This window comes from Sminthopsis crassicaudata, chromosome 6 (genome assembly GCF_048593235.1).
Source record: "Sminthopsis crassicaudata isolate SCR6 chromosome 6, ASM4859323v1, whole genome shotgun sequence".
NCBI lineage: Eukaryota > Metazoa > Chordata > Mammalia > Dasyuromorphia > Dasyuridae > Sminthopsis > Sminthopsis crassicaudata.
Genome location: NC_133622.1, coordinates 2,731,002 through 2,749,869, shown reverse-complemented (window position 1 = coordinate 2,749,869; position 18,868 = coordinate 2,731,002). Strand labels below are relative to the sequence as shown.

Below are 18,868 nucleotides of genomic sequence, written 5' to 3'. Positions count from 1 at the left end.
ATTTTATCTCAGAATGGTTTCAATTTAAAATAAGTTTTCCAATATTAATAAGTATACCTGGATCTTCTTCCCCTTCCCCTAGAGGTAAACAGTGTCAGCTAAGATGACAGAAAAGGAAAACAATAAATGCTGTGAAAGCTGTGTGGAAAAATGGGGACATTAATGCACTCTTGGTGGAGTTGTGAACTGATCCAACCATTTGGAAGAGCAATTTGGACCTATGCCCAGAGGACAAACTGTCTGCACCCTTTGACCCAGTAATACCACTCCTAATTCTAGATCCCAGAGGATCAAAGAAAAAGGGAAAATCCCATATGAGCAAAAATATTTATAGCAGCTCTTTTTGTGTTCCCTGGTGGTGGAAAAGAATTGGAAATGGAAGGGGCGCCCATCAATCGGGGAATGGCTGAAGAACTTGTGCCACCCGACTGGGACCGGGTGCTGCCGTGCTACAGGAAGTGACCAGCGGCACGGGTTCAGGAAAACTTGGGAAAGCTTGTCTGAATTAGTGCAAGGTGAAGAGGGCATGGCCACTGGTGGATGATCAGCTGTGATGGCGTGGCTCTTCTCGATGATACCAGAATACAAATCGGAAGCGGGGATGACAAAAATCTCCTTTACTCACCTATATGCATTGATGTAATCTTTCCTGTGTTCCAGAAGAAAGTCTCTCAACTTCCCAATATGGGAAATCTAAAAGAAAAAAGGACACTGGGGGTTACTGAAGGCAATTTCTCTGTCCTTCTTTCCAAAATGTACCAAGAGCCGCCTCTCCCCCCTGCAGAGAATAAGGCTGTGCAGTGAATCCTGTACGGGACAAATGTGGAGCGCTCTGCTCGAGGTGACCCCTTCCTCAGCCCCTCGGGGCTCTCCTGGCTGGCCTCGGACCCCCAGCTCTGCCCCAACTTATCACCTTGTGATGTAATCCCTTTCCCCTCAAACTCTGCAGTCAACACAGTGAAATCGATTTCAGACAGCAGAAATGTGCCATGCGCTGAGGAGGCTCCTTGGCCCCCAACTGGCCCATTTGCTCCTCGGGCCCCTCCAGGGCTCTGCCCGGATCTCGCTCAGGCCCCTCAGTGCCCAGGGTGCACGCCCTCACTGGGCAGTAATTTCTGAGGATGATCCTTCCCTTCCCCAAGGGACAAGAGTCACACTCCTAATCTCACAGCTGTGCTAATCTAATCTAATCTAAGAGCAGCAGAGGGATCCCTGTTACCTAATGCGGGGACTGGGACCGTCCTCATGTCCATACTGAATGCTTTCCTCTCTGGGCTTTTGGAAGACGGTTCTGAGGGGGGGCAGAGGGCCCAGAGCCCCACTCTTCACATTCAGGAGAAACCCGGTCTCACACACTCGTGATTTCTCACTAGCCTAAATGGGCAGGGAGTTTGTTAATTCATTGTTGCTGCTGAAACCCAAGGTTTAGAGAAGACTGATTCATTTAGGGAAGAGCGAGAGTGAAACAGAAAACATTAGAGATCCCTCTATTTGTGGATTAAATCACAGATTATATTCAGAAAAAGGCTTTCACTTGCTCACACGTGGTTCCTCACTGATACAGTGCTCACTCCCAATCCGATTTTGGGATGTCATCTTCCAGGAAGCATTTAACAGTGATGGGTTACACAGTGGGGGCCAGGAGGGTCTGGGAAGGCCTATTTCTCTGTACCAATTTAAAAAATACTGGACAGTAAGAGTTAAGCCTAGAAGGGACCTTGGCCATTCCATGGCCCATCTGGTCTCCCGGCCTTCCCAACATCTGCCCTTGGCACGTGAGCAAAGTAGAGCTTGGCCAGAGGAAGCGTCCGGCCCTGGGCCCCAGCGCGCTGAGGGCGCCGGCTCTTCTAGCTCCCCTCAGCTGTGCTTGGGAAGGGGCTTACACCCTCCCCTACCCCCAGGCTGACCCTGGAAGAACAAGGCTCTGGAAAACAGGCTGCTCTCCTTGCCTAGGCAGAGGAGAGTGACTCTGAGCCATGAGTCAGGGGAGGCCAGACAGGTGATAGATGACCATAGACAGATCTCCACACCCCAATCCCAGTCTAAAAGAAGCCTGAAGCAAAAGTATACAACCGGCCCCAATCCAGCTGCTCCTAGGGAAGTTACTGGGTTGTGAGACGTTAGTCTCTGGCACCGCTCGCCCCTGTGGTGTCCCGAGGACTGTTACCGTCACTGTCCCGTGCGCGAGTTATTTCAGGGCGCGGGCAGGCACGTGGGCCGAGAAGCGGCTGTTCCAACAGGTGGGGGGGTCTGCGGTGGGGCCTGCGCTGCGCTTCGGCCCTCCCTGAACAGCGCACCCCCCTTACCCAACGGCCCAGAGGCGGCGCCTCCTCGGAGGGCCCCGTGAGGGGCGGAGGAGCTCTCGCCCCCAGGGCGGGGTCTGGACGGGAGCGGGCGGCCGGCTGGGCCCTGAAAGGCGGGGCTGCCGCCAGCAGCTGCTGAGAAGCCTTCTGAGCGCCCCCCGGTGGTTAGGACGAAGATTTGGAAAGCTGTTAGGAGGAGCCGCCATGGACGAGCTGGAGCCGCCACATTTAGTGCCCGCGGCTCCAAAGGGCAGAGCGGACCAAAGGGAGGCCGGTTATGGCAAACAGGGCCCAATCTGTGCAAAGGTGGATGGGGCCGTCCCACCTGGGGACGCGCTAGCAGAGGGATTCACAAACCGAACGAAGTCCAAGAGCCACGTTTCCTTTGGGCGGCACCAGGCTCAGGAATGTCCGGCCGGAAGCCCCCCTCCCGTCCCTGACGCTCGAACTGCCGCCGTGACGGCCCCCTCGCGGATCTCTGCGGCCCCCAGTACCGTTCGCCGTCCCCGGAGCTCTTTGCCTTCTTAGCAGGGACCCCCAACTCCGGCCCGTGTCCCAGGCCCCCTCTCTTCTCTCCCGCGAGATCTCCAGGCTTGGGGGCCCCTGCGCTGGCCTCCACAGTTCCCTGCCGGACACGGAAGTCCCACAGGCGAAATCGAACGTGCCCCAAACCCAGCGGCCGCGTGACCCTCGGGGCCGGGGCCGGGCTCTTCCGCTGGCAGGTCCCCTCACCCTCGCGGCCTCTCCCTCGCACACCCCCGCTCCCGTGACTGCTGGGCTCCAGGAGAGCTTCCGCTCTCCCGCAGACAGAGGAACCCAAGAGGAAAACCACCGGGCCAGCCAGGAGCCGCGTCCTGAGCGGCGGCACAGCGGTCCCTTTCAGTGAGTCACCAGGGCTCATTAAAAGGTTTTTCTCAATAAGAAGTTTCTTCCACGTTCTTTACCGGCCAGCTGGCGGTGGGCGCGCGCAGCCCGGAATACACGCCGCTCCAGGCCCCCCGCGCTGCGCCCCGGGAGCCAGACACAGAGCTGGGCCCCGCGCTCGAAGGCCGGCCTGTGCTCCGGGCCTGCAGCACGAGTGCGAGACGCTGCCCTTTACCGCGCAAGTTAGATAGACTCATTGAAAGCATCAAATTGCAGACAGAGTTTTTAAACCCAAAACGCTGCAAGAAGCCCCCTTTTCTCCGAGTTACACACGCGGCGGCGAAGGGGCCGCCAGGAACTGGCCGAGACCACTCCAAACAGCAGCAACAAGCGCCGTTCTCGGTGAGAGGGGCGCTGCACACTGGCCCGATCCCCGCAAACCGCGCTGGGGGAATAAACCCCGAGCTCCCGGGCCGCGCCGGGGGCCACGGGCACCACATACCCACCCGGGGTCCCTGGCTGCGAGCTGCCCGTCCTGGCAGACCGACGCCAGCAGGTGGCGCCCTAGGCAGCCGGAGCCGGCGCGGCAGCCACGTGACCCCGGGCCGGGCGCAGGGCCCTCCCTCCCGGACGCGCCGTTTTCTGCCGCGTCCGTCCTCGGGCGGCTCGGGCCCACCGGGCTCTCCCGTGAGCCGACGCCGCCGGGGGCCGGGCAGGAGCCCCGCGGGCTCCGTAGCTGGGCTTTACCCGAGGAAAGCGGAAGCTGCCCGCGTGCGCCACGCTCCTCCGCGCTCTCCCGCTGTAAAAGGGGAAGCGGGCCTGGCCGCGGTGGCGGAGCCTCGGGAGCGCAGACAGCGACTTTCCGGGCCTTGCTCTGTCCCGGGCGCCGCAGCGTCCAGACCATGGGCCCGTGGCATCCGAACGTTTTACCCCAAACTGAGAAAATCACCTTTACTTACAAAAGCAAGAACAAGACAGGCTGGTTCCACCTTACGCCAATCAACCTCGGTCCTAGATTCTCTAAACAGGCGAATGAGCGAGTTCCTGACTGAGCTCACGGCCGTCTCCCTCCTCCCTCCTCCCGCCCGGTCCCCCCTCAGTCCGGGCAGTCTCTGCCCGAGATCCTGCCGGTCTTTTCGGTGCCTCGGGGGCGAGCCACCGCGCTGTTCCGAGTAGTCCGGAGCCTTCCTCGCTCAGCTCCGAGAGCCCGGAAGCCTTAGGATCACGCGACGTAACTAAAATTCCCCCAGCAAAGCAGCTTTTCGGATCACAGAAACATAAACCAACAGCAGAAAATGTTATCGTTCAACTAACTTCCACCTTCATACGTTCAGAACCAGCGCTAACGAATCAGCACAACAGATTCGTGAACTGCGATCTCACAATCCTGAGGAGACCTCTGAAAATAGAACACAAACAGCAGCTACTTTTAAAAAATAAGGGAGCAAAAAGTGCCCTTGCGGTAGGATCTTTCTCCTATTGTGTCGCTATGTTTGCAAACTGATTTGAATTTCCTAATGACTTTATAAATGATCCAAATAAAAAATATTTAATTCTGTCTGAACTCACAAGATGAATCTTACTGACGTTAAACATTAAAACAAACATTAAAACAAAAAAAGCTCGGAAAAGCTTTTAAGATGTTTACTATGTCCCATTTCATCACTGAGCCACTTTTTAAGCGAATTTTGTAAATTTCCTGCATACCTGCTAAGATTCTATATTAGAAATATATTTAATATTAATCAGATCTGCTAACAGAATGTGTATTTATACACATATATTTCAAAATGGCTATTAACAACAGAGTACTAGTAATAACTGTACTTATTTTGGGAACAGTTTTAATCTTCGTGGCATTAAATTATACAGTTTATGTTTTAGAATGACATAATAAAGAAATGTGTATCTCTTCTGTCTTGACAAAAAAGAAAAGGGGCAATTTGAGAAGCAAAGGCCTCAATCAATCCTAGGTCTACACTAACTACACTAAGATCTTACAGATTCTGCTCAATTACAGCTCAACTTCTCTTCCTTCTACATCTGCATTTTCTTCTCCATCAGAACCGTTCATAGAAAAACTAATAAACAATTACATTTGACTTTAATAGACCGAACCAATTTGTTTTTTCTTATTTATCACCAAGCTCTAATCACAACTTTCCCAAACATCTTTATGCTTTCACACAATTGTCCAAAGTCTCCCTGACTCAAATAAAAAGCCACAAAAATGGTGGGAAATGTTTCAGATCAAAGATAAAAGCAACTTGGTTTAAATGTGCATTTGCAATAATCAATGTTTACTTCTGTTGTTCAAACACTCAGATTTACAGCACATTCAATAATTGCATTAAACCTAATTTGCTTACATCCTCTAAAAAAGAGAGGTTCTCAAAATCTAAACTAATTTAATGCAAAGCATTCATGGATTAGGAATGTTTTAAAATATGAGCATATTTAGTCTCAAGAGCATTAGATGTAATGCTAAAAGTTCTAACTTTCAGACCCTAGTTTGAATATTTCAGATTTGTATAATAAAATGAGAATACATTACTGAACATAGTAACTACAGTTACACTGCATGAAAATAAGTAAATAGAATTAATACTGCAGAGTGGAAAGAAGAAATTACTAATTAAATTAACTAATTACATTTAGTTCTAAGGTTGTTTTTTTTTTCTATATTCTGGATACCATTTTTGGTAGACTTATTCAATACTACTTAGGAAAACGTTCACTGTATATGTTTTCAAATATTCTTTGTTGGCCAAGGTCATTTCTAAGGTCTCTGATAAAACACATAAATGAAATGATAGCATTTACAACTGGATGTAGAATTTTGCCTCAGAAAAAGAATCAAAGAAATAAATAGTCTGCAGGTAATGATACAAAGGGAAAAAGCATCTAAAAAAATAAATTCTTTCCCCCTGAAACATGGGCACATCAGAGAATAAAAGTCTCTCCAGAAGGGAGTTTGGTTTTGAAGAAATGTCCCACTTCAGTCTCTCTGCCATGAATCCCATTTCATTTTTTAAAAATGAGGTCTATTTCCTGTAATTTTGGATATTTTCGGGTACAATTATTTTACATTTTTATAATGCCTTGGGGGTATCATTACAAATATTTTTATGTACTTAAACATAGGAAAGTAAAATTAAGTAATAACTTCTCTTAAAGGGGAGCTGTCAACTCTCTCCTGGACAGCAAATCTTTTTTTTTAAAGCAATCTAGAGATTTATATCCCTAGTAACCATAGAAATTAATCTTAAGCTTAAGGAAAAAATTGCATAAAATGCTCTTTATTTAATTAAAATCAGAGCACTGCTATTACAAATAAGGACCTTCTTTTAGACAGAAAGAACCTTTCATAAAAGCGTTTTTTTTTTAAACTTAAGATGTCACCTCATAGCAAATGAACCAATCTAACTACTAATTCCAATCAAATAGTCAATTTTCTGCGTGCAAAAAATTAGAGTATTTTTTAAATCAGTAAATTTACAAAAAATCATATTCACTTAATTTTTTTATAAGTTCACTCAGGCAAAAAGAACAAAGCAGAGATCAGACAATAATAAAATCAAACCTACATGCTTACTCATTGTATGTAAAAATGAATAGAAAAAAAGAACAGCAAGAAATGAGTTAACCAGCAGCAACTTTATGCCATCATGATAAGAACTAATGGGAAAACCAGAGTTATTTTTATTAGTAAAAGGCATTACAAGTTGATATAAGCTACACACATTAAGGTCTTTTTGCATGTAATAACTCAAATTACATGTTTGTTGACCATTATTTTTCAATCCACAAATGCCAAAAGCCATATCTAAAATACTGCACTTTTACAAAAAGTTATTTGGTCCAGTGTTTCCCATGAAAAGAAACATTTTAGTCATAAAAATCTTCAGAGAAATGGTAAGAAAAAACAGTATTGTTTCATGTTGCCATATTATTATAAGCATTTTAAATGAACAATAGATGTGTACACACAAAAACACATTCTTTGGATGATGAAAGTAAACTTTTCAGAGGAACAGACACAGTTTTTAAGAGGGCAGAGATTTCTACTTACATTTTATAAATTTCAGTGTTTTATAAACCAGATTTAAAATGTATATATTTTCAGGTTCCATGTACATTCTACATATTCAAAGAAGCTTCTATTTTATAATTCTCTGGGAAATGATATGAAAATAGTGAAAAGTTCAGCTAAGTGCCTATTAAGGAAACTCATGTACAAATCACCCTGTAAAATCAAATACTCAACACCCAATAAAAAATTACAAATCCAGAATAAAGGGGTAATTATGGGCTTTCTTCATTTGGGGCAAAATCATCACCTTTTAAAAAGTCTGACCTTTAAAGCTCCCTTCCTTACTATTCTCATCTGTAAAGGGGCACAGATGAGATTATTATAAGAAAACTACATAGTAAAATACAAGAAAGATGCATCATCTTAGATAACATCACAAACTTAAGTTTACTCTTTAAATTTAGATCCATATCCAAAAATGGAAATATTTATCAAGTACTTATGGTATTATAAATTGAGAGAAAATGTAATTATAATAATGTGAAGCTTTATTGTATTCAAAGAATTATATATACTATAAATACTTTACTTTTCATCAATTAAGTCCTTGAAAAATCTTCAGAGTTAAAATTGGATCTTTTAGGTTAGACATCAAAATTTTTTTCCCAGGAAAATCTTAAATTCTCATAACCAGATCAAATCTTTTCCTTAGCCATAACTGTAAGAATCACAGAATTCTAAGGCAGGAAAAAAGCGGGTAGGACTTCAAAAGTTCAATAGTTCAGCTATCTCACCTTAATGGCTAATAGACTCTGAGAGGTTATGATTTGCTGGAAGTTAAAAAGAGGAAAGGTCAAAATTAGAAGAACTCTTAATTTTCAGTCTAGTACACCCGATGATGGTTTCCCTACACCCCAAATGGGCAATTCTATACTCCCTTCATATAATTTCAATAGAGACCTTTTCACTACTCAACTAAAATTATTTGCATTATAGGGGGATCAATGATAAAATGTTTACTTCATTCATAGTAAAACAATATAGACTTTAAAAAATAACATTTGTTAGCACTACTGTCTATCTACCCAGGTTACTTACACCTTCAGAATCCAGTATTTAACGTGCAACAAGAAAATGGGATTTACACACATATATTGTATGTAGGTTATATTGTAACACATGTAAAATGTATGGGATTGCCTGTCATCGGGGGGAGGGAGGGGAAATTTTGGAAAAATGAATACAAGGGATAACGGTATAAAAAAATCACTTGTGCATATATACTATCAAAAATTTATAATTATAAAATTAATAATAATTTTAAAAACAATACCATGAAAAAAAATTATGTTTGTGATCACAACAAATGGAATTATATGCTTAAAACACCCATCAGTGAGCTGGACAAATGACAAACCATTGGCACACAACTGCCCGCCCTCTCTGAAACACCTCCATCTCACAGAACCGAAGGAAGCGCAGAGACCAGGGCTCAACCGGCTTATTCTGGAGAAGGGCGCTTCAGTGAACCAAAGACACCAAGCTGAAGTGCTCTGAAGGGCCTAATGTCGGCCACGATGGGAAAAAACTTGAACCCAGGCCCCACGGAGCTTAGGCTTCCCCTTCCTGCTCTTCCCCGGGAGGTAATGCAACATCAGCCAAAAGCTGAGCACTGCCGTCCTCTGGAGCACGTTTCACAAAGGAACCCCCAAAGCAGCATCTCGGTGCAAAAGGGACAGGGACCATCGACTAGACGGCCAATGCCGTTGCCATTGCCTTGTGGTCATGGTTTATGACAGTTCTTGCTTCTTTTGTCCAAGTGATCAGGATTACTTCTCTTATGATATCGACAATTAGTTGGCCTCTTCTCTGATGATGAGTAACCCTGACATCTTCTATCGCCGACACGTTCTGCAATGCTGCCGAACTTTTCTGTGACTGTGAGTCCTGTGAGGGCAAGGAGTATATCTTCTATTTAATATTCTCCACGATGACCTTGACCAGTCACTAGCTGATTAAATAACTTTCCTTCCTCCAGGATGGAGAGTCCACGATTTTCCTTGTAATGTGTACGGACCTCAGTTCTTAATTGGCAAATGAGGGAGCTGGATGGACTAGATCCCCGGAGGCCCCTTCTAGCTCTTCTAGCAGCAACACTTCCTTAGGGAATTCCTCCTAATTGTTAGTCCTAGACTAAGAAATTCCTTCTTGAAAATTTCAGTTTCCTCTAGTTCTTTTCCCTGTGAAGCATTTTAGTTACATCCCTAAGAAATCATACTTCATTCAAATAAAATGTCTCTTGGGTTTACTTTCTCCAGATTAAATTATCTTTACCATTTCCACTGACCACTTTCCCACAGATTCTTTTTCCTAAACTTTTATTCTTTGTTCTCCCTTCCACATTTAGGCTTTTTCCCAGACATGCAGCCGAAAAGAGGACCCCATTCTATTCTCAGCCCAAGAAATACTAGTTGCAGCAGAAAGCTGTTTCAGTACTTTACCCAATTTGCTGAAGCAACAAGGTATCCTGTGAGACAGACAGGGGGCAATGTCAAATTCCCACTCCCGCCTTTCTCCAAGCACTGGGGGGAGAGGGGAAGGCCAGGCCCCTGACCCCAAGAGCCCCTTCCCCTTTTCCCCTAACCTTTAGCCTAGCACCTGAGGAGAGAGCTTCCCCATTCTGTGTGGCCTGCCAGGCTCTGTGCCACCTGCCAGGCTCTGTGCCACACCCCTAAGGAGGGGAGGGGGCCTGCCCCAAGGGGGTGGGAGTGTCGGAGGCGGCCTTCCAGACCCCTTTGCTGCCCACTGAGTGCTACTGGCAAGGGCGGGCACGCGGGCCAGGTCTGGCTCAGCAGCAGGACCCACCGAGGGACGGGCCAGTCGGGCCTTCCACAATGGCATCTTGGAGACTCAGCCACATCTGAGAACCATCTGGTACCTCAAGAGTACGAAAATAAAAACTCAGAATGGGAGAAAAAGGGGATTTTGTGAACTTTAGGACGGTCCAATGACAAGAGTGGCCAACTCACCACAAAATGGACAAGTTAAAAAATTTCAAAATGTCTTCAGAAATATAGTAGGGGGGCAGCTGCCATATAGCTAGGCCCTGAATTCAAGAGGACCCAAGTTCATATCTGGCCTCAGACACTTAACACTTCCTAGCTGTGTGACCCTGGGCAAGTCACTTAATCCCAACTGCCTCAAGGGAAAGAAAAAAAGGAAGAAAAGAAATAGAGTAGGGACTGTGAGGGGATATGTACAGCTTTTGAAGTACAAAAGTTCTTTCCTATGACTAGAGACCAAAAGGGATGTTTGCTTTTCAAGTACAAGAAGCAAACCCAGCCAGGTTCTAGTTTGTGAATTCAGACATATGTTAAATGTTAGGGAAAAGTTAATTAAAAAAAAGAAGAAAGAGCACTAAGTAGAACAACGCATAATTTCTTTCCGACTCCTTTGGTGGGAATGATGGAAGGGAAGTCAGTGAAGAGCCCCAAACGCCAGAAGCCTGTGATTCTCTGCTACTCTCACACAGACCACAAAGGGTAGCAGGCTTTAAAAATTCACAACGTCTCAGAGCTTGGCTTTTCAATATTCCCTTATTCAATATGAAGAAAAATTAGGAATAACTATTCCATTTTATTCACATTTCTCTAAGTGAATTTCCTATTGTAACCTAGCTGCACATTTTTCAAGTACTACTGCTCTAGAATGGCCACGTCCTCAGACACCCGGTGCGTGATTTACTCTGAGTTTCCCTCTGACCATATTGGAAGTTGGAAGGGATCTTGGAAATCTTGAAGGATCATGTAACTTTTATATTTAAGTTGTGTCTTACTGTTAAGCTCGATCTCAGTCACCATTTCTTGAGATTCCCCCACTTTCCTTCCCCCCACACAGCATGTTAGGTCTCTGTGACAATGAGCAATCAGGTCACTTTCCTAAAGTTGTGATCTGATCTTAACCACTTTCCCAATATCTTTTCCTCCTCTTTATCTCCTACTTCTGTCTATATTTACTTCTGTACAGAATCTTCAGCTCTTTGGAAGTAAATCCTAAAGTCAAATAGAAAAAAATAAGATTAAACTATTTACAATTTTTAATGTTGTTTGAATGATAACTTTTTTACATCATTTTCATTTCCAGATATATGTGCTTTTCTTTCCTCAATCCCTTTCTCTCGGTAAAGATTAAAAGAGCAATAACACAGTTCAACGAAAATTTACATCAATTATGTCTGACAGCACGCAGTTATACATCTAGTAGTGATGTTATCTTAGAATTAGCAACTATCTTAAATCCTTTACCGGGCTTAAACACGAAACTGCTCTGATGACTCCAGCTACAAAGATTGATGGGTTTGAGCCATTTTTTTACACTAAATAAATAACTTGCTGAACCAGTTGCGAAACAGCCAAGTGCTCGACTAAAACTGCACCAACTCTAAATGCTTAATAAGCACAAAGACCAGATTCTTGAAATAGTTGCAGAGAATGTGGGGGAAGCAGCGGCTTATGGAGCTTTGCAGCGAGGTGGTAAGAAGATGCCTTGGTACTGCCATGACAAATTAGACTGTGTTGGAAAAGAAGAACTAAATGAAAATACCAAACCAAAGCAGGGTTTGGCTCACTAATGTTTCACACCAAAAATGAATACGAAGAAGCCCAAGTTTTAGTCAGATTTTTTTTTCCTTTTGGTTCCAGTTAGTTTCCTTACCCAATTTACCGACTAAATGTGATCATGAGACTGGAGGGAAAAGAAGCAATAATGCCTATTTCAGATACAACACAAGCAGCCTGGTTCCTTCCTCGTGGCTCCTCCACACAGGGTGTCAGGAAGAGGGGGGCACTTGGGGGAGATGATGACCGGCTTTGGATCCAGGGCACTGAGGCTGTCTACATCAGGGCTTCCGAAGCTCTTTCCCCACCAAGTTTGAGGTGACCCCAGATTCACAGGTATGTAAAGCAGGTATACAAATCAAACATTTGCTGCTAAGAAATCATAATCTAGCAACCCTCACAAACCACAGCTTAAAGAAGCCCCAGTGGGCACTGATGAGATCCCCAAGTGAAACACAGAGAGAGAAAAGAACAGGAGGCAGGATGGAGCAGGCCCACGGTGGCGAAGATCCAGCAAAGACAAGCCGAGTTTGGCCATGTCAGAGAGCAGGCACTGACTGCACTGAGGAGGGGGGCAGAGCTGGGGGGCAGCTGCCAGGGTCTAAGGCTCAGGTCAAAGGGAGGTTCCCTGGCAGTGCTGCCAGCATGGCACTGGGACACCCCACAGGACCCCTCACAAGAGCCGGTTTTCGGTCAGAGAGCACCATGCAAGGCTGGAGTCCCTACTACAACAAGAGGTGGAAGGTCAGGGCCCTAAAGGCACAGCATCCGAGAAGCCCTCAAGCCCCACCCCCAACACAATGTCCAACACAAACCTCCTCCTGTAACATCAAAGAACCAAAAAGAACCTCTAAAGAACACTGGAGCCCAAAGGCTCCCTCCACTCCTTGTAGCTGGGGCCGTGGGCAGTCACCACAGGCGACGGTGACCCAAAGAACAGTCCTCATGAGGAAAGCAACAGGTCCTCCTCATGTGTCAGCCATCAACCTGTACCCCAATCATCTGGGGTGAGGGTGGGGAGGGCACACCAGCAACTGGGGGACTAAGAGGCCATGAACTCAGAAAGAAAACCGTTTTTGAGAAGCAGGAAAACATCCTGGACGCAGGAGAAAGTTTGGGCAAAAGCAGGGAGATCGCCAAAGGAAGAGCACGAAGATGTGGCAAGAACTGAAAAATATGTGAGAGGAGAAGCGTGCGGCCCAAAAACAGAGGCCGGGGCTGGAAAGGGACAAGTGCGTGGGCTGCAGCGTCCTGCCGATGATGACCTTCAAGCAATGGGTGAACAGAAAAGGACCGTGGCCCCTCATCCAGGGTCCGATCACTGCTGCACACCCAGGATTGAATGAAATATAGATTAGTTCTAAAGCTCTTCCGTTTCAGTGTGTTGGGGGATTTATTCTAAATAGAGGGAGGTGCCGAAACGCGTCACAATTCTGGACTACTGTGAATTTACTAAAAGCATTCCCATAATCTATTTCAAGAGCCACCTTTTCTTTGGAAAATATTTGATGTCAAACTTAAAACAGCAGTTTCTTTAGAATTATTCCTATAAAGCCTCGAAATTGAGACACAGCTCTAAATGACACCTTGTGCAATGGAAAACCATAATTGCACATAGTGAAAGACCAACCAAAATCAAGACACAGAATCTCAAGCAAATGCTCTTTGCATAAAAAGAAGAAATTACACTCGTACAAATCATTTATCTGAAATCATGAAGTGGAATTTGAGGGTGTATAAGAGTGTATGGGTTTAACCACCACAATAACAAAAACATACTTTGATCAAAATAGCATTTTAGTTACATATTTCAACTCAACACATGATTGTGTAAGGGCCAGTAAAAAAGCAGCACTAATGATAACAAATATAAAAAAACCAAACTCTGTCCTTAAAGAGCTTTCATTTGTTCCACAAAATTTTATGAAGTGTCTGCTGTCTTGTGATCTTTGGCAGTTAGTTTAGTTTAGGTGAGTGACCTGGAGCAGGTTCTCCCACAAGCAGTTTTCGGGCACCTGCGTGGTGCCAGGCTTCCCGGGGGCTTTAAGACTTGCCAGAACCTGGGAGGAGGGATAGACATGAAGGAGAGACAAGTTCAGAGAAGATGGACTGTTGTTGCTATTTGGAAAAGGGCTCACATCTCAGACCATTTATGTTCGGGGAAAGAGCTCTGGAGACCACGTATCTGCGTCAGTTTTCAGTGTATTTTGGATAGGAAAGCTTTGATGAAAACATTTTTTCTATTTCTACCATTTTTTCTAATTCTATCTCGACAAACTTTGTTCATCCAAAATTATGTTTATGTAGTCCAAACCATCTATTTTATCTTTTATGATCTCCCTAACCATTTGTTTGGTTCAGAATTTTCTACTCTAGCCAGAGTTCAGAGAAGTCTCTGGACTTGTTTTCATGCATAATGCCTGGCATACAGCAGGAACTAAATAAATGCTCATTTCTTTCTTCCTTACTGGACTATATAGTACAAAATACTGATCTAAACATAATTTCTGCTGAACTTGTTCTTTTTCTCCCCCAGCAATGTCTGTCAAAAAGGAAGTCTTTTCTTCAGTAATTTATGTTTTGGTGATTTTTAAAAAAGTATATCAAATACCTAATAACGATGTACTATTTTATTTATTGCTTATTTAGTCTGAACTACGTTTCTTACCCCATCTTAAAATAGTTTTTGGTAATTTACTGATTTATAATACATTTTGGGACCTGATTATTATCATGTTCCTCTGACCTGAACTTTTTCAAACCCTCAGTTTTCCTTAAGATTCTAGATCTTTTCTTAATTCAAATGAAATTTCTTTCATTTAAAAAAGTAGTCCCTCAGTAGATCGATTGACATAGCAGTCAAAATGCAAATTGGTTTAAGCAATATTATCATTTTTATTGTATTGGAATACTCCAACTAGCTCCAAAAGCATTTATTTTATGGCAGCATTACTCTAGATCTGATGCATTTAAAATTATTTTAAATGGATTTCTTTCTTGTGGTTTATTCCTGGCCTTTTTTTAAAATGGTAGAGATTGGAGATTTTAGGGAGTTACTCAAGGTGATTTAAGGAGGAGGGCATGGAAGGGTGCAGGTGTGAAATTAGCTATGCAGAAGGTTCTTCCGGCAGCTTCGTGCAGCTTTGTACAGGACTGAGGGGAACTTCTTCAGGAAGAGAAACCAAGGGAAAGGTTGATGGGACAGCGCTGCCATGAGGGGTCAGGGTCTGCACCCGGTCTTGGAGGCGCCATGAAGCTGGGAAGGACAAGGCCCGTGGGCAGACTGGAAACGAAGCCTGAGTCTAAGCCGGGGCCAGAGCCAACAGTGCAAGTCTGGGGGACCCTGAGGATGGGGGCGCCTGTGCAGCAACCACGAAGCTCAGAAGAGAGAACCGTAGTTTGACCGGGGTGATTTTGAAATGACTACAGGATGTCTGAGAGGAGTTGGGCCACCATTAGAACTCAGGAGAGAGAGCAGAGCTGGACATCATCTCCACAGAGACGGTGACTGAACTCATGGGAGCTTATGAGCTCCCGGAGGGAACTAAAAGGGACCCAAACTCTAGACCTAGGGACCCCCCCCCAATCTGTGGGTGATATCCGTGCAGGCTGACTGGCTGCAAGAGGCCCTGGGGCCTTGGGGGACTTTCCCCTGAAAGATGGTCCAGGTGTCCGTGGCACAGAGCCTGCGCCAAGTCCCGTGCCACTCTCAGGTGCATTTTAAGCCCCTTCTCCAAATCTCTTCTCATTGCCGCCCTGCTCCTGGTCCGGGTTCCCCAGCGCAGCCACTGACCATCGACTGTCTCCCCTCCTAGAGGCCCAGCCCAGCCTTGAGTTCAAGCTCAGCTTCCACGACATCTTCCTTCTTGACTCCTGGAAATGGCTTGTCCCTCCATGGAAGATAACAGGACTTTACGCCACATAGAGTGATGCTTGTCTGTGTATTGCTTATTATCCTTCCCACATCATTAGCCCTCAGCACACAGGAACTACACAATTCTTTCTGTGACTTTCCCATGTCTCACTACAGGTGTTTGATCAATATTTGCTGAGTTAACAAATAAACCAAAGGAAGCTTGGTGCAAGGGAGAAAAGGGAATCAGAACAGCACTGGGAAATGATGGAAAGATCACTCAGAGCCCTAAGATTCAGCGCCAGGCACGCCAAGATCCAGCTGTGTGATGTCTGACACGATTCTTTCCTGCACCATGGGGAAGCTCCCGAGGTGACAGCCTTACGGCATTCTAAGTCAGGTTGGGTCCCCAAATCCCTTTCTCAGAACCATGTGAGAGTCAGCTGCTGACGGGCACACAGAATGCTGAACTTGGCAAACGCTGACCCTGCGCAGTGGTCATCACCAACCGCCAAAGGGGTTTGCTGCGACAACCAAGCTGAGAACGAGAAGCGATGTCTGAGCATGGTGTCCCAAGGCCTACAGTCCCACAGCTGGTGGCCCCACTGTTGTATGATCGGATACATGGCAGCCCCTCGGAGCAGGAGCATGTTTTCCATGACCTATCGCCGAGCTGGACGCAGATGGTCCAAGACAATGCTCGTGTCTGGGCGTGGCCCTCTGCGCCATCCATCTTTTACACTAGGTCATGGCTACGGGTCAAGCTGACAGGCCAAGGGGCTCGGGGCCTGGCCGGGAGCCCAACTGGACAGACAGATGCCTGACTGGACAGATGGACGGCCCCCTTACCCAGGAGGTCTGCTCCACGACCACACTGCTCTCCTCAGACCCTCTGTGGCTGAGGGACCTGGGCCAGTCCTGTCACATTTCCTCATTTGCAGAATGAGCTGGAGGAAGAAAGCCTCAGGGTCCCTGATGGGAAAGCCCAGACGGGTCAGAAAGAACAGCCCACACTAGAGACAACCCACAGGGCACACCTTTGCATTCTGGGAGTCCACGGTATGAGTGAGATAATAAATGCATCCCAACAAGCTAAGCACAGGGGAGAGTCCTGAAAGGGGAAAGTCAGGGCCCTGATGGAAGGGTCTGGGGGGAACTGCAGGGCGATGGCTGGAGGCCAGAAAGGGGAGCAGAAGAGTCTGTGCCTGGGGGAAAGGCCCCAGTCGCAGATCCCAGAAAAGGCAGGAGAAGGCTGAAAAAGGTGGACACCTGCCCTGGGTCCTGGGAACACCAGGGAAAGGTTTTGGGAGCACCAGGGAAAGGTGGACGCCTGCCCTGGATCCCGGGAGCACCCAGGAGCCATAGCATTTCACCGAGAAGACCACCCTGGTCAGAAAAAAGGAACTCAGATTCTGTGCCCGACAGTATTCTAAAATAAGAAATCAAACAACAATCTTCAAATATAGCCCGACAGCCTAGGCTGGTTCTAGCTTCCCAAAGTAATGAGATCGATAACCGCAGATAAATCATTTAACTTCTTCTAGCCTCAGTCTTCCCATCTAAAAACAAAGGGGAGTCAGACAAAAGTATTTCTAAGGCACTTTCCAAATGCTAATTTCATGATTAGTTGGCAAATTTAAAAACTTTTTAACACGTTAAAATTTCTGGGACTTACAGAATGGAATGTAAGTTATTCGTTTAAAAAAGCTGGTTATTAAATCTTGTTTCTCTTGGTGCAAATCACAAACAAAAATTCCACAAATCAGAAATGTTAAATACAACTGCCAGATTATTATTATTTTTTAAATGAATGATAACATTTCACTCTTGGTATTCAAGTACCTTGCCTAATTTCTGGCTCCTAATTCGGTCTCCAAGCAGCTGGAAATTTTGGTCCAAAATTATGACTTCACAGAAAACCAGATGCTATGGCTAAGATAAAGTTTCCTGGCTAAATATAACATTGAGAGGTAATCAGAGGTCTCTATCAGACTTTGTGCTGGAAAAATAAAGCAAGCTCCTAAATGCTACTGGGGTACTAACAATCTGAGAATTTAATGAAAACCTATGTGGTTTTTATTCACATTTATGTGTTCGCATTTATTTCTAAACCCTTAAATTTTAGTTCATGAATTTATATCAGACTTTGATCACTTATTGAAATAAAAACTGCATTTACATAGATATGAGTCTCTTCCAGAATGGCTCAAAAGTTCCACTGAAATTAATCTGTTTACATCAGTAAAGACGACAAGCAAATTCTAAAATCTTCTAGTGTGTACTTAGGAGAATTATTCATGAACAAATCTTAATATAAAAAAAGGAAAGGAGAAGGCATGGAGGATAAGAAGGCCAGGTACCCCAAAGGAAATCTACTTCCATTTTTTGCTTATTAGAAATAAGCAACACACAATTATAAATATTACCAAAAGTACCTGTACATGGACCCCAAGAAGAACCTGGAAATCCAGGAAATAGAGTGAATTAGTTATCAAGTAATATAATGAGAGGAATAGAAGAAAACATATGAAAAATTAGTTTTATTAGCAGGTTAAAAGTAATACTTATCCAGTTGTAGAAAATGCCATTATACCTTTAAAAATTCAAATAATTTACTAGCATAGCATATTGTCAAGGAATTTTAAAACATTTCCCTTCAATCATTCAGAAAGTTTTTGGAAAAAATGGAATCGATTCAAAATAGAGAGATGTTGTATGAAGGACGTTTATCCCATCTTGAAATAACAATTTGTTGACAACCAGCAATGTAGCCTGATGAAAAAATGCCCTGTGTGTAAAGCCAGGAGACCAGAGTTCCCAGTGACCAGAGGCAAACCCCCTGTGGTTTGCGACAAGGATGCGCTTACACTAGTTCACCTCGAAAACCCCTTCTCTCTAGGTGGAGGAGTCTGTGGTCTTCTGATCTGATGATCTGCAAGAAGGACTCTCTCTACAGAGTTAAATGAAGACAGAAAAGCACTCCTTCACTTATCTATTCGTTTGGCACTTGTTGACAGAGTCATTCTAATAACCACTTAGGGACTGTTTTAAACAGAAAAGTTGTTTCCAATTTACCCATTCTTCAGAAAAAAGTATAAAATGGTTTCTACTTCATCTTAAAACAAAAAACAAACAAACAAAAAAAAAACAAGGAAAAATAATCTAGAACTCTTCACTTTAATCTGTTACATTCTAGTTC

The 18,868-nt window shown here is 44.8% G+C and overlaps 1 protein-coding gene across 5 annotated transcripts in view; it reads right to left on the bottom strand.

The window, feature by feature from the left end:
• STX18 (syntaxin 18) overlaps nucleotides 1-18,868 on the bottom strand; it is a 69,158-nt gene that overhangs the window by 21,147 nt on the left and 29,143 nt on the right. For 2 of the 5 annotated variants that reach the window (XM_074273418.1, XM_074273417.1), the window contains one exon: nucleotides 626-693. In XM_074273418.1, coding sequence (XP_074129519.1) covers nucleotides 626-693 — 68 coding nt within the window. Of the gene's footprint in view, nucleotides 1-625; nucleotides 694-1,219; nucleotides 1,375-2,073; nucleotides 2,190-2,797; nucleotides 2,965-4,126; nucleotides 4,369-18,868 lie in introns of those variants that run through there. The other 3 variants (XM_074273419.1, XM_074273420.1, XM_074273421.1) reach the window with 3 other exon arrangements.